The sequence below is a fragment of the Rhinatrema bivittatum genome, chromosome 7 (assembly GCF_901001135.1).
Source record: "Rhinatrema bivittatum chromosome 7, aRhiBiv1.1, whole genome shotgun sequence".
Classification (NCBI taxonomy): Eukaryota; Metazoa; Chordata; class Amphibia; order Gymnophiona; family Rhinatrematidae; genus Rhinatrema; species Rhinatrema bivittatum.
The window spans coordinates 272057330-272072309 of NC_042621.1; the positions used below are offsets into that span (position 1 = coordinate 272057330).

Genomic DNA, 14980 nt, shown 5'->3' on the forward strand with positions numbered 1-14980 from the left:
CCAGCACTCCCTTTTCCAGGTTGCTCCTCGATAGCCACCACAAAAGACTGGACTTGGATTCTCCTAGAAGAGTCAACGACAGATGATACTCCTCAGACAATGGATTCCACCTGGACAAAAATGTCCTTTGCAATGGATGCATGTGGGCAAAAGTTCATGGAACCAAATCCAGCGTCAAGGCCATGGAGCCCAGTACCTGTAAGTAGTCTGGGCACTGAGAAATACAATAGATGCATCACCTGCTCTTGCAACTTTGTCGATCTGTCCGCAGCCAGAAACACTCTGCCCTTCTGGGTATCAAAATGGGTGCCCAAATACTCCAGTGACTGAAACGGGACCAAGTGACTCTTCGCCACATTGATCACCCAACCCAGACAACCAAGGGTGTTCATCACTCATTGCACAGACCAACCGCAGTCCTCCTCCCTCTTCACCCGAAAAAGCCAATCATCCAGATATGGATGTATCAGGATCCCTTCCCATCGTAAGGCTGCTGCCACTATCACCATCACCTTTGTGAGGGTTTGGGGCACTTGAGCCAACCCAAAGGGAAGAGGCCGAAACTGGAAGTGCCATCCCAGCACCATGAATTGGAGAAACCTCTTATGGAACTTGTGAATTGGAATACGGAGGTAGGCTTCAGTCAGATCAAAGGACGCTAGGAACTCTCCTATCACAGTACGCAGTGTCTCCATCCGGCACCCGCAAAGCTTGCTTCGAGACAAGCAGTGGGACTCCACAAAGGCTTCCCTGACTGGGCATGAAAATTCTAAGGCATAGCCATTTCTTACGACCTCCAGAACCCACCGGTCTGAGGTGATCTTGGTCCACTCCTCGTAAAAACAGGACAACCTACCCCCTACCGCTTCCAACAAGGAGTGGACGGGCCTGACCAGATTTGCCTCTGGAGGTTCTGCCGGTACCCCGAAAGGGCTGCTGAAGTCCTGACGACTGCTTCAACCCTGAGATTGTGGCCCCTCTTCTGGGACAAAATCTCCTTGAATCCAGAAACTAGGACTGGGGTGGAAAGACCTTAGTGCTCTTTTTATCCTCTGCTAGTCTGTTCCCTTTGGATTCCCCTAGGGACTTCATCAGCTGATCCAGCTCCTCCTCAAATAGCAGTTTCCCCTTCAAAGGGAGATTGCACAGCTGGGCCTTGAACCACATATCCGCCAACCAATTGCATAACCTCAGAAGCCAGCGTACTGCCACCAGCGAGACCACACTCCTGGTGTTCGTATGCACCAAACCATACAGTGCATCAGCCACATAGGCCACACCAGCCTCCAGCCGAGCTGACTGGATGGGACTGATCATCCCAAGAGACGCTTGCTGTTGAGCCTTCTGAATCCAGTACAAGCAGGCCTGCTGCATCATGCTCGCACACACTGCGGCTCAAAGACTTAAAGCCGACACCTCAAACATGCGCGTCAGCTGAATCTCCAGCTTGCGGTCCGGAACAACCTTAAGCACAGCCGAACCCGCTACCAGGATCTTGGTCTTTTTCGTTACTGCTGAGACTGCCGCATCCACCTTAGCTGCCTTTAGGAGATCCAAATGCTCCTCCATCCAAGGATAAAGCTTTGCCATAGCCTTACCAACCTTCAAGCCTGCTTCCAGGAAATCCCACTCCCAGTTGATCAGCTTCTGAATCTTCTTAAGCAATCGAAAGGCCGTAGGAGGGCCCTGCAGTCAATCCAGGATCGGATTCACACCTTCATTATCCGACTCCTCCTGAGTCCGCTTAACCCCCAATTCCTCCAACACCTGAGGAATGAGAGGCCGCAGCTTCTCTTTCTTAAACAGCCGGACCACCTGAAGGTCATTCCCCTCAGCTACGGAACCCTCATCGAGATCCGGATCATCCTTACTTAAATTAGAATCAGGAATCTGACCTCCATCTGGCTCCCCATCCGGGTCCATCACCTGTGGTGATACAGGATCTGGCATCTCGTCCGAGTCATCCAGGTCCCTGGGGTCTCCATCCGCATCGGTAGGGCACAACCCCAGAACCGCCTGTCGATGCCATCCTTGGTCTTTTGGGCGAGACTGGACGATGCACCTTGGATCTCTTTATTCCTACACCTTTCCTAGCCAGGAAGGCTCTGCAAAGCAGAAGGACAAATTCTGGGGAAAACTCCTGCCCCACAGGAGAGAGGAGGAGGCAGGGAATCACTGGAATCCCGGCCAGGAGCAATCCCCTAGCCACGATCCTCTGCAGGCTCTGGAAAGGGAGGTCCCCCCCGTACTACCAGTGCAGCTCCCAAGCCACAGGAGGCCTTCCTGGCCTTTGCATCCCCTAAGGAGGATCCCTCTGCTCCCAAAGCACAGCCTGTGAACAGGAATGGAGTTGGGCCGACCAGAGCCCGCAGGCCCTGCACGCCACCATGGTGCCATGCAGTCGCAACTCCACACGGCCGGAACGCACCGCTGCAAGCAGCCCACACCACAAGGGAAGCCCTTCTGCACCACGCAATCGCCAGTGGCGCATGGCAAGCCAAGCGACACGCGCCAAAGAAAAAAATTTAGCCGCACAGCACAAGTTTCCCCGCTGGGAAAAAACAACCCGCAGCACTTCCACACTCCTGCGGCCCTCGACAGCTCCCACTGACCAACCGCTCTGGACACTGAGTCATCGACCAAATCTCCTGGCTCACGACCACTGCCTGCACTGTCTGTTCTTTTTTTTTTTTTTTTAACAAACTTAAAAGAGCAGAAACAAAAAGGTACTTCCCTTTACCGAGGCAGCGGCTGACAGGAGGGGACTACGGAGACCAAGAAGCAGCCAGTCCCCCCGACTATCAAGGTCTCCAGCACTAAGATACTACCATCAGTGATATCCAAACATCGTTCGCCTGGCTCCACCCAAGGGATGGCCCACAAAAAACACCTTGGGGAGCTGATGCAATGTCTTGTCTCCAAATGCCAACTTTTAGTCAGAACTGCTGGTTTGTACCTCTACCATCTGCTGAAGACAGAGAAATACTGAGGGACTGCAGGTGGCTCTCTCAGATATGTAGCAGTGCCTCAAAGTTTTTGTTCTCTGCCTCCATCTGCTGGTAGAGATGCAAAACACCCTTGTCTGGACTGATCTGGGTATGTTCAGGAATGGAAAATAAGCTTTCCACGAGTACATGCTACCTATGCACATACATGTTATTTCTTCTTGCGAAATACCTTTTAAAAAAATTTTCCATAATGATCAATTCAAGACAGTGTTGATTAAACTATGGCACATGGGACCAAAACGTGACACTCAAGGTCATGTCCATGGCACAACCCCTAAATGAAATTGAATGAAAAAGAAGGCGTGAACTTGGCAAGGACGAATGGACCATGAGATCCAACTCATTACTACCAAGGCCAGTCACCAAGTCGGATTCTGTATGTACGCGAATTCTGGGCTCAGTCCTCAAAATTTACAGTAAAAGTATCTTACAGAATAAGAAGGTGACGAAGAAGATATGTTAAAAACTATACCGTACATACACACACAATGATAATAAGAAAATCTTTTGAAAGGAAAAAAAAAAAGGATTTAGAAGGAAAAGTGCACAATTTAGTGAGACACCTAAACATAATCAACAGGACCCAACCACAGCATTGGGAATTATAGGAGTAAATGTTCACAGGAGTTATGCGTGTAAAAGTAGCATATATTGTAGCAATTTTCAAAAGTCCATTTACACACACAAAACCTTTTGAAAATTGGTTCCATGGAGCATTCCCCATGGACTGTCTAAGTTCTGATGTGATTATACCAGAGGCACGGAACCCTTCGGCTGAAACATCATGTCAATGGACTCCGGTACGCCTGATCTTTATGTAAAGAAGGTGGTTTACCTTAGTAAGGGATTTAAGCCCCAGTGCAGTAATGACAGCCCCTGTGGTAGCACTGACATATGCTGTTCCCAGCTGACTGCAAAAAAAAAATAAAAATTAATCCATGAAAAAAAAGCAGTTGATCAGGACATCGGGGGTCAATATTCAAATGGTTTGCCCAGCTGTTTGACGAGTTAGCCAGGCAAACTGCAGGCTTTCAAAATTTCTGCGCTCTGAACCTCTCCAAGTTTTCTGCCTAAGTAGTTAGCCGGATAAAAAGTAACTAATAACAAAATGAAAAAAAAAATCTTTTCTGGCCCAGCAGGTCCAGTCCCCCATCCCTAAAAGCCACAAAATTTATTTTGGGCATAGCATACGCAACCAGCGCTGCTTTCAAAACAATGTGGGGTGCTCTCAGAAGCAAGATGAATGTATCGCGCTCCTGGTAGAGTTGGAGGTCTTGGGGAGGTCCAGGTGGGGAGTGGTAGGGGTTGTGAGTGGGTGAGGGTTGTAGGGATAAATAAGCCAGTCACCCTAAAAAGGACTGTGCAAGCAGACCTAGCTTCGCAGGCCTCAGCAACATAAGATGGAGATTAAGCCATGTGACAGACCCTGCAGTTTCAATGCCTGTGGGAACTACAGTGAGGAGAGGCTTATATTGTTCTTCATCCCATGCAAATCTGCCTTCACCTTACAATTTTGCTAGTACTGCCAGATAAAAACTTGCTCCGTAAGTGGCCCTGACAAACTTTGTAGGCAGTCGTGAGACTCAGAATTGTTCGTTAGATGTCTTCCAACTCATGCCATTGTCTCCGTGAGAATATGCATATACGTGTCAGCTAAGAAGTCGTCATAATCGGACCCCCCACCAATCGTACGCCAGTGGATAGTGGCAACATGAGCCTACACATATGTATGAAGTCCTGATGGAAGAAAAGACTTTTTGGACTTTCAGATTAAGGGCTGCTGCTGTTCATGCAACTTCACACCCATCAGCTCTGCATGCAAGACTTTTCCGAAAGTTCAAGCCTAAGCTTCGAGTCTGGGCTCCCTGCTCAGCCCAGCCCTGCTCCATTAACTTTGCAATACTTGCTAATCTCATCCTTGCCTACGCGTTTGTAAGCCAAGCCAATTTTTCGCTCTTGTCCCCTGCTGCTCTGAGATGGTGGTGTTATAACCTGTCATTTATTGCCGGAGGTCCAGCTGGCCAGAAGGATGACCCTATTGCAGTGAATAGTGATTGAACCAAGACTGTCTATGTGACATCTTCATGCACTCCTGATCAACGTAAGACAAACTGGCTAAATTACTACTTTAAGCTGGATAGTTTACTGGCAATGCATTTGAGATGAGCAAGTTAACTTTGATTTAGATGCAGGGGTTTTCATAACCTTTGTAACAAAAGTGATTTATGCTGCTACAATAAAACTTATCTACCTCCAAAAAGTATAAATATTCTTCTCCCTTTATATGAACTTAAGACCGATGCCATCTGATTTAAATAAGCCAGAGAAACTGTAAGAAAGCCCTTTCAGAGTTAAGAGAGGGTCTGTACACCATGTGTTTTTTTGCAAAATCGGGGGGAAGGGGAGGGACATGGAGACTTCTCGGTCCAATAAAGCCGGCAACTTATTTTTATTCTTCTGGGGACGGGCTTGTGGGGGGGGTCAGGATGGGAGATCAGGCAATAGGCCCAACATTTTTATAGTTTTCAAGGCTGGAGGATCGGACCTGCTGGCCTGGTAGGATATTTTTTTGGGGGGGGTTTGGTACTTAACCAGTTATATTTTGAATATGAAGGTTAAAGTTATCTGGATACACATACCTTCACTCTGCAGCTCTTCACTACCCCTCCTCGTGAACTCTGCTCATCAGCCAAAGTCACTAACCTATGCCCTTCTCTTCTACCACCAACTCTGTGCTTTCCACTTGGCTGCACTCTATGCTTGGAACAGCCTTCTTGAACTGGTGCATCATGCTTCCTCAACTCAACTTATTCATATCCAGTCTAAATACTAAGTTTTAGAGGCTGCTTTTAAATCTTAACCCCCGGTTATCCCACTTACAGCCTTACAGATTTTAACCATTTGCTTAATTAATGAAATTCGCAAAGACTCTTTTGTCCTGTATGCTTGTCTTTATTAGACTGTAAGCTCTACTGAGAATGACTGTTTCTTACTTGCTTTTGTACAGCGCTGCATACATCGAGTAGTGCTGTAGTAGTAGTAGTAGTAGTAGTAATAGTAATACATATTTAAGGTTTTTTGTTGGTTTTTTTTAAGGTTTTTTTTATACCGGCATTCATGAACTCGTTCATGAATATACTCTGAACATACTCTGAAAACTTAAAACCTAACTGGTAAAATTCAAATATAGTCAGTTAGGTGTACAAGTTATCCAGGTATCGCTGGTCAGATAAAATTTAGTCAAGTATATTGAGCGGAAGACTTATCCTGCTGAATATCTGTGTCAGATTATCCGGCTAACTTTAGCTACGCTGCTAACTTGTCTGCTCACCCGCCAACTGAATGCAGATCTGAAGATTGCTCTTGGGTAAGCAGGCAAAGGGTTCCTTACCCCACTGTAATAGGAGCGTCGCCACTTCTGTTGGTGTAGTTCACAATCGCATTGAAGGACTGGTTCACCCACTGCCAGAACACCACCGCTGGAGTAGTTCTGCGGAGACAAAAGCATTTCCATTTCTGCTCTCAGCTGTTCCCACACAAAATGTCAGCCACTCTTGTAACCGTGTGCCCATGCTTGTACCATAAAATGGGCACACGTGGAACCTCATGCCACGCCAAACTGCCAATAGATGAACAGATTTTTTTTTTCTTAAAAACTGTACAACTCTCCTCCTCTGCATATTATTTTATGAGCGTCCTCGCTTCTCAGGTCTCCACCTTTCTTTTTAGCAGAAGGCACTAAGAAAGGGAGTGCAAAGCACCTTGCACTAACCTTGCTGTTCTGTGTGGCTGTTATTGACTTTCTTCAACAACAACGGGGAGAGATGTTTTCAAACCATATTTATAGCACCTTGCAAAAAAAGTCTTCACCCCCTTGTACATTTTTCACATTCTGCTGTCTAAAAAATACAAAATCAAGAGGCATAAAAGAGATTGTTTCTCTGATCTATACAACATACTCTACACATTCATCATGAAAAATTAATTATAGAAGTATTCCAAAAGTAATTAAGAATTTAAAAAAAAAAAAGAAGTCATGACTGCATAAATCTTCACACCCTTTTGTCACAGCAAACCCAAATTAGCTCTGGTTCAAAAAAAATTGCCTTAGCAAGGCCCATAATAAGTAAGCGCCCACCAGGTGTCCAAACTTAGTAGCTGAGCTGGATGAAGAATCAAGCTGTTTATGCCGGAAGAACTGGATCAGAAGCAAAAGGTCAAAACATGCCGAACAAGGAGCTGCTGAAAGAAATGAAAATTAGTTCTTACCTGATAATTTTCGTTCCTGTAGTACCACGGATCAGTCCAGACACCTGGGTTGTGACTCCGCACCAGCAGATGGAGACAGAGCAAAACTCGACGGGCTCCCTACATATAGTAAGGTGCCACCCACAGCCCCTCAGTCGAACGTCCTGTCAAAGCAAGATCAAAATGTCCGACTAACTAACTAGAAAAAACAAACCCACCGATTCAACACAGCACCCCGGCTGGAATCGGAAAACATCAGAACCAGCAACAAAACACAACGGCCAGTTCCGAAAGAGGAAACAGGGACTCCAAAAAAGGGAGTTAACAATACTCAAGTGAAAACGAGCGGACTCTCCCTCTATTTCTCAGCAACCAGAACCACAGACGGGTGGGAGCCTGGACTGATCCGTGGTACTACAGGAACGAAAATTATCAGGTAAGAACTAATTTTCATTTCCCTGTACGTACCCGGATCAGTCCAGACACCTGGGATGTACCAGAGCCAAACCTCAAGGGCGGGAAGCAGAGAGTCCCGCTCGGAGAACACTCGCCCCAAACCCCCGAGATTCCGCTGCCTGCACATCCAGTCTATAATGTCTGGTAAAAGAATGCAACGACTTCCAAGTCGCCGCCCTACAGATCTCCAGCGTGGACACCTGAGAGACCTCCGCCCAAGACGTGGCTTGCGCCCGAGTCGAGTGAGCGCGAAGCCCCTGAGGTGCCAACCTGCCGTGCAGCAGATACGCTGAGCCAATCGCCTCTTTGAGCCAACGCGCAATAGTGGCCCGCGACGCCGCGGACCCCCTGCGACCCCCCGAGCAGAGCACAAACAGGTGGTCAGAGATCCGGAAAGAATTCGTAACCTCCAGATACCGGAGTAGAATCCTACGCACATCAAGTTTTCGTAAATCCTTAGACTCCTTGTCTGTCGGCTCCATGATCGAAAACCCCGGGAGATCCACAGACTGATTCAAGTGGAACGAGGACACCACTTTGGGCAAAAAGGACGGAACCGTCCTCAGAGACACCCCTGCTTCCGTAAACCGCAAAAACGGTTCCCGACACGACAGGGCCTGTAGCTCCGAGACGCGACGAGCGGAAGTGATAGCGACTAGAAACACCGTCTTCAAGGTCAGATCTTTCAGCGTCGCCCGCTTGATCGGCTCGAACGGTGCACCACAAAGAGCTGAAAGCACATAATTCAAATTCCAAGACGGACACGGATTTCGCACCGGCGGACGCAGATGCTTAGCCCCCCGAAGGAAACGCGTTACATCCGGGTGGCAAGCCAGGGACACCCCTTGGACCTTCCCACGAAGACACCCAAGGGCCGCAATCTGAACCTTTAAAGTACTCCAAGACAGTCCCTTCGAGAGGCCCTCTTGAAGAAACGCCAGGACTTCAGGTACTGCCGGTCGAATGGGGTTAACCTCGTGAGAACCACACCAGTCCTCAAAAACCGTCCAGACCCGCATGTAGGTTAAAGAGGTAGACTGTTTTCTAGCTCTCAACAACGTAGTGATCACCGCCTCAGAGTACCCTTTAGTCCTCAAGCGCGCCCTCTCAAAAGCCAAGCCGCGAGACAAAAGTGAGCCGCATCCTCCAAACAGACGGGTCCCTGACGAAGAATGCCGGCGACCCCGTGAAACCGAAGGGGTGGCTCCGCCGCGAGCTGAACGAGATCCGCGAACCACGGCCGTCTGGGCCACTCCGGCGCCACCAAGATCACCGGTCCCGGATGCAACTCTATTCGCCGTAACACCCTTCCGATTAGGGGCCACGGCGGGAAGACATAGAGCAGTACGTCCACGGGCCAAGGGAGGACCAACGCATCGACCCCCTCGGCTCCCCGCTCTCTCCGTCGGCTGAAGAACCGCGGAGCCTTTGCGTTCTGCACGGTAGCCATCAAGTCCAGGCGGGGGCCGGCCCCCACCTGGCACAGATCAGGCGAAACGCTACCTCCGGTAGCTCCCATTCCCCTGGATCCAGGCGATGTCTGCTGAGGAAGTCCGCCTGTATGTTGTCCACGCCGGCGATGTGGGACGCTGCCAGACTGCTGAGATGGCGCTCCGCCCAGCCCATCAGCTGACTCGCCTCCACCGCCACTTGCTGGCTCTTCGTTCCTCCTTGGCGATTGATATAGGCCACCGTGGTCGCGTTGTCCGACAAGACCCGGACTGCATGACCCCGAAGCAATGGGAGGAAGGCCCGCAAAGCCAAGGCCACCGCCCGGGTCTCCAACCGGTTGATGGACCACCGGGACTGCCGACTGGACCACCGGCCCTGCACCGAGTGCCCCCCAAAGACTGCACCCCAACCAGAGAGGCTGGCGTCCGTCGTGACCACCGACCAGGTGGGCATGAGGAGCGAGACACCGCACGTCAGGTGCCCCGGACAGAGCCACCACTGCATGCTGGCCCGGGCGCGATCCGTGAGGGGCAGGGGCAGGAGAAATTCCTCCGATACCGGCTTCCAGCGGGAAAGTAAGGCTGATTGTAACGGCCGTAGATGGGCGAACGCCCAGGGAACCAAAGCTAGAGTGGACGCCATGGAACCCAACACCATCAAGTAATCGCGCACTAGCGGACACCGCAGGGACAGGAGACGTTTCACCTGTCCCTGGATCTTTGCCACTCTCTCCTGAGTGAGCGACACCCGAGCACTCTCCGTGTCGAACAAGGCCCCCAGATACTCCAACCTCTGGGTAGGCTCCAGATGACTCTTGGCCAGGTTGACTACCCAGCCCAGCGACTGCAAGAGCTGTAGGACCCTGGCAATCGCCGCTCTGCACCCCGCTTCGGATTTGGCCCGGATGAGCCAATCGTCCAAGTATGGGTGAACCAGGAGCCCCTCCCTCCGGAGCTGGGCCGCCACCACCACCATCACCTTGGTGAAAGTGCGTGGAGCCGTGGCCAGGCCGAAAGGAAGGGCCCGGAACTGGTAATGCCTGCCGAGGATGCAGAACCGCAGGTACCTGTGATAGTCCGGCTGAATTCCGATGTGTAAGTACGCCTCTGTGAGATCCAGGGATGCCAAAAACTCGCCGGGACGAACCGCCGCCACCACTGAGCGGATCGTCTCCATCTTGAAACTGGGAACACGCAGACACTTGTTGACCCCTTTCAGGTCGAGAATTGGTCGAAAAGCGCCGTCCTTCTTGGGAACCACGAAGTAAATGGAGTATCTTCCTACGCCTCTTTGACTTGGTGGCACTGGAACAATGGGGCCCAGACCTTCCAGGCGCCGAAGGGTCACTCGTACGGCTGCGCGCTTGGCGACCGCCTTGCAGGGAGAGACGAGAAACTTGTCCCACGGCAGGCGTGCAAAATCTAACGCGTAACCGTGTTTTATGACTCCGAGGACCCACTGGTCTGAGGTTATTTTGGTCCATTCCCCGTAAAACTGCCCCAGCCTCGCCCCCACGTTTGGGACGGCGTCCAGAGGCGGAAGCGGGGAATGAACCAATCTCGTTTCATTGTGTCGACTTGGACCCCGATCCAGCGGAGGGTCCCCCCGACCGATTGAACTTCTTCCCTCGAAAGGACTGGGACCAGGAGGATCTGGACGAACTCGCTCGGTAGGACGGGCCCGTCCCGGATCGCTGCGGCCTCTGACGTCGGTTAGACCGGAACCTGTTCCTGGCCGAGAAGTTAGATCGCGACCGCGGTCTGTCTTCCGGCAGTTTGAAAGCCTTATTCTCGCTGAGGAACTGCATGAGATCATCCAGTTGTTTACCAAACAGCAACCTCCCTTTAAAGGGCAAGGATCCCAAATGCGCCTTTGACGTACCATCCGCAGACCAGTTACGAAGCCAGAGGAGACGGCGAGCAGAGACCGCCGACACCATTGCCCTGGCCGAAGTTCTCAGCAAATCATGCATTGCATCCGCACTGTAGGCTATCACCGCCTCCAAGTGATCCGCCTGCGAGGCTTCCCCTTCGGACAGACCAGCATTTGCTTGCAAGTTCTGGGCCCACCGGAGGCCCGCCCGTAACGCAAAGTTACTGCAGATAGCCGCTCGGGCTCCCAGAGCGGACACTTCGAAGACCTTTTTAAGTTGCACCTCCAGCTTCCGATCCTGGATATCTCGAAGCGCCGTTGCCCCCGTGACAGGGATAGTGGATCTCTTGGTGACCGCTGACACCGCCGCGTCCACTCGAGGGAGGCGCAGCAATTCAAGAACGTCCTCCGGCAGAGGATACAACTTGTCCATGGCCTTGGACACTTTAAGGCCCAATTCCGGGGTATCCCACTCCCGGAACAATATGTCAGAGGCCGAGAAATGAAACGGGAACGCCACTGCAGGTCCTGCGAGGCCGAGGAGAACCGGATCCATATTTGCGGTCTGACGGACCTCGACCGGTGGAGCCTCAATGCCAATCTCCTCCAGGATCGCTGGTATCAGCGGAGAGAGCTCCTCTCTCTTAAAGAGGCGGACGACCTTGGGGTCATCCCCCTCCCCCGCCAGCGTACCTTTTCCGGCGCCTGGCGGTGCGGGGCTCGGGTCATCGGGCCCCTCAGGCCCTCCTGCAGCCCCCGAGGCCGAAAGATCCTCCTCCGAGGAAGTGGACTCCGTGTCAGAATCCTGAGGGACGCCCCGTGCCGGTCTCTTCCCCTGAGGTGGACCCGGCGAGCTCCTGGGCCGGCCTGCCCGTCTCTTGGAGCGCGGGCGTCCCTTTCCGCCACCCGAAGTTCCTCCGGAGCTGCGTCGCGACTTCTTATATTTTGCCAATTTTTTTAATAACATCGCAAAATCATCGGAAAAGGAATCCTCCGAATCGGAGGGTCCCTCCCCCGAGGATGGCTGTTCAGCTTGTAGGGCCTCCCGGGGTTCCCCCCCTGCGGCCCGCGGCTGAGGAGAGAGCGGAGGCGGCTGGCCGCCATTATCCAACACCCTCCTCGTGGCCGCTCGCACTGTATCCAAAATGGCCGCCGTTCCCGCGCTGAGCGGGAACGGATCAGGGCCAGCAGCAACAGCACCCCCGGCGCGCGGCGGCGAACGGGACGAGCGGGAACGGCCGCCACGACCTCCCCCCGACGGTCCCTCGCCCCCAGCAAGACACCCAGAGCAAACGCCATCGCGCGAAACGCGCGTGCGCGCCGACCCGCACGCGCGGCAGGCCGAGCCGACCGGCATCGCGGGCACTGTAAGAAAAATTAAAATCGCCGCAGGAACTACGAAGCACGGGTCCCCCCCTCCCGAACGAGCTGCCGAGAAAAGGGAGAGCCGGCGCGAAAAACAAAGAACAAGCTAACTTTTTTTTTTTTTTTTTTTTTTACTTAGCCGCTGTCGCTGTCCAGTGCTGATGCTCCCGCTCCCCCGGGGTGAGTGAACCGGGCTCCCCGGTGTCACCCCGACACTGCTGCCTGGCAAGGCTGGATCCGCGACCCACAGCAGCGGGCTCAACCAGGGGGGGATAGTCCCCTCAGGACCTTCCCAACCCCCCTGGGAGACAACGCCGACGGGAGCTTCTCTTGCTAAAATAAAAAAACCTGTTCTTCCTTCTCTTCTATTCTATTTATTTATCTCTTTTTATATTATTTTATTTTATTTTTTTTTTTTTTAAATCTAACTAAACTCCCGCAGAGTACAGAGACTGTGGGTGGACCTGCCCCATCTGCTGGAGACAGAGTAAGACTGAGGGGCTGTGGGTGGCACCTTACTATATGTAGGGAGCCCGTCGAGTTTTGCTCTGTCTCCATCTGCTGGTGCGGAGTCACAACCCAGGTGTCTGGACTGATCCGGGTACGTACAGGGAACTCCAGGATAACTTTATTCATTTATTTATTGGCGCAAAGCTATAAGAAAATTTCAATGTGTTTGAATAACCCTTGGGGCACTGTCAGGCCCATCGTTGCAAAAGCAAAATCAGTTTGGCACCACCAAGCCATTGCCATTATTAGGCCGTCCCTCCAAAGTCAGTAGCTGTGGGTTAAGGAACCTGCTGCAGAAGGTTATTGCGAGTCTTAAGGTTACTTTTAAAAGAACTTGAGAGGTCGCTGGCTGAGTCTGGGGAAAATGATGACTGTTTAACAATTTCAAGATTACTCCACAAACGTGGCCTGTATGAGACAGTGGCAAGATGAAAAGCCATAGTGTTTCCAAAGAAACAGGGGACACTGCACGCACGTAGGAGGTAGTTTTGTAGTCTGATGAGACTCAAGTGGAATTATTTGGCCTTACTGCTAAGTGATGTGTGTGGCAAAAACAAACAAACACTCTCCCTACATTAAAGCCCGATAGCGGCAGCATTACCTTAGGGGGATGCTTTGCAGTAGCAGGGACAGGGAGGCTTGTGGTGCAGAGTAGAGGCAGATCCTGGAGGAAAACCTGCTTCAGTCTGCCAGAGACTGGGACTGGGGAGTAGATTCACTTTCAGCAGGACAATGATCCTAAGCACAAAGCAAAAAGCAACAATGGAATGGCTCAGCGAGAAGTGAATGTCCCGGAGAGGCCCAGTCAAAGCCCAGACCTGACGCCAACAGAAAATCTGTGGCAAGACTTGAAGACTGCAGGCCACAGACAATCCCCACCCAAACTGAAAGAGCTTGAGCTCTTCTGCCAAGAAAAAAAAAAAATTCAGCAAAAACTGAACCATCCCACTGTGCAAAGTTGGCAGACACTTATCTTAAAAGATTCATGGCTTTTATTGCTACAAAAGGAGCTTCCACCAAGTTTTGAGTCAAGAGGGTGTGAAGTCTTATGCAATCAAAACCTTGGGCTTGTTTTTAATTCACAATTACTTTTGGAATATTTCTATAATTGTTCTTTCACAATTAACGGATGTTGGGTGGATCAGTGAAACAAATATTCCTACTTTAATGCATTTTGATTTGTATTTTTTTTAGACAGCAGAACGTGAACAATATATCAGGGTGTAAAGGAAAATTGGTTCTTACCTGCTAATTTACGATCCTGAAGTACCACGATCAGTCCAGACAAGTGGGTTTATGCATCCCCACCAGGAGATGGAGGCAGAGAACAAAAAACTTTGAGGCACTGCTACATAACCAAGAATGCCACCTGCAGTCCCTCAGTATTGCCCTGTACCCAAGCCAAGATGTCTACCTTAAACCCCAATAAACCTGGGGCGAACAGATACTTAAGGTTGGAGCACCCTGGAAAAACTAGGCCCTCTTAACCTGACAGAATGCACATCTGAAACTATCTACACTTCTCATTACTCTGAATATATCACAAATCAGCTCAGCAACATCCAGAAGTGAGGAAGTCTTTCAAAAGATGGGGACAGGTCTCTAGACTGATCCGTGGTACTTCAGGAGCGAAAATTAGCAGGTAAGAACCAATTTTCCTTTCTTGTTCATAACCCGGATAGTCCAGACAAATGGGATGTACCTGAGCCTCTCTATTCTGGGAGGGATCTCGAAAGACCTGCACGCAACACACTTTCCCCAAAAGACGCCTCCTCCGGCGCCTGCACATCCAAGCAGTAGTTTGGTAAAAGTGTGAAGCACAGACCACGTCGCCGCACGACAAATCTCCTGCATAGAAAGCAGTTGACACACCGCCCACGAGGTTGCTTATGCCTTAGTGGAATGCACTCTCAACCCCTCCGGCACTGACCGGCCCTCACAGATGTAAGCCGAAGCTATCATCTCCTTCAGCCATCATGCAATAGTTCCCTTGGGTGCCTTATTTTCCTTCTTAGCACCACTACACAGGACAAAATGATGATCATATCTCCAAAAGGCATTTGTCACCT

General features: G+C 50.9%; 1 protein-coding gene across 9 annotated transcripts in view; it reads right to left on the reverse strand.

Moving 5' to 3' along the window:
* The window catches only part of SFXN3 (sideroflexin 3), a 105719-nt gene that overhangs the window by 64705 nt on the left and 26034 nt on the right, over nucleotides 1-14980 (reverse strand). For all 9 annotated transcript variants that reach the window (XR_003857909.1, XM_029610242.1, XM_029610247.1 and 6 more), the window contains exons 5-6: nucleotides 6400-6498; nucleotides 3844-3919 (exon numbers count right to left, since the gene is read on the reverse strand). Coding sequence is in view for 8 of the 9 variants with exons in the window: in XM_029610242.1 (XP_029466102.1) it covers nucleotides 3844-3919; nucleotides 6400-6498 (175 nt within the window). In the remaining variant the exon portion in view is untranslated. The remainder of the gene's footprint in view (nucleotides 1-3843; nucleotides 3920-6399; nucleotides 6499-14980) is intronic.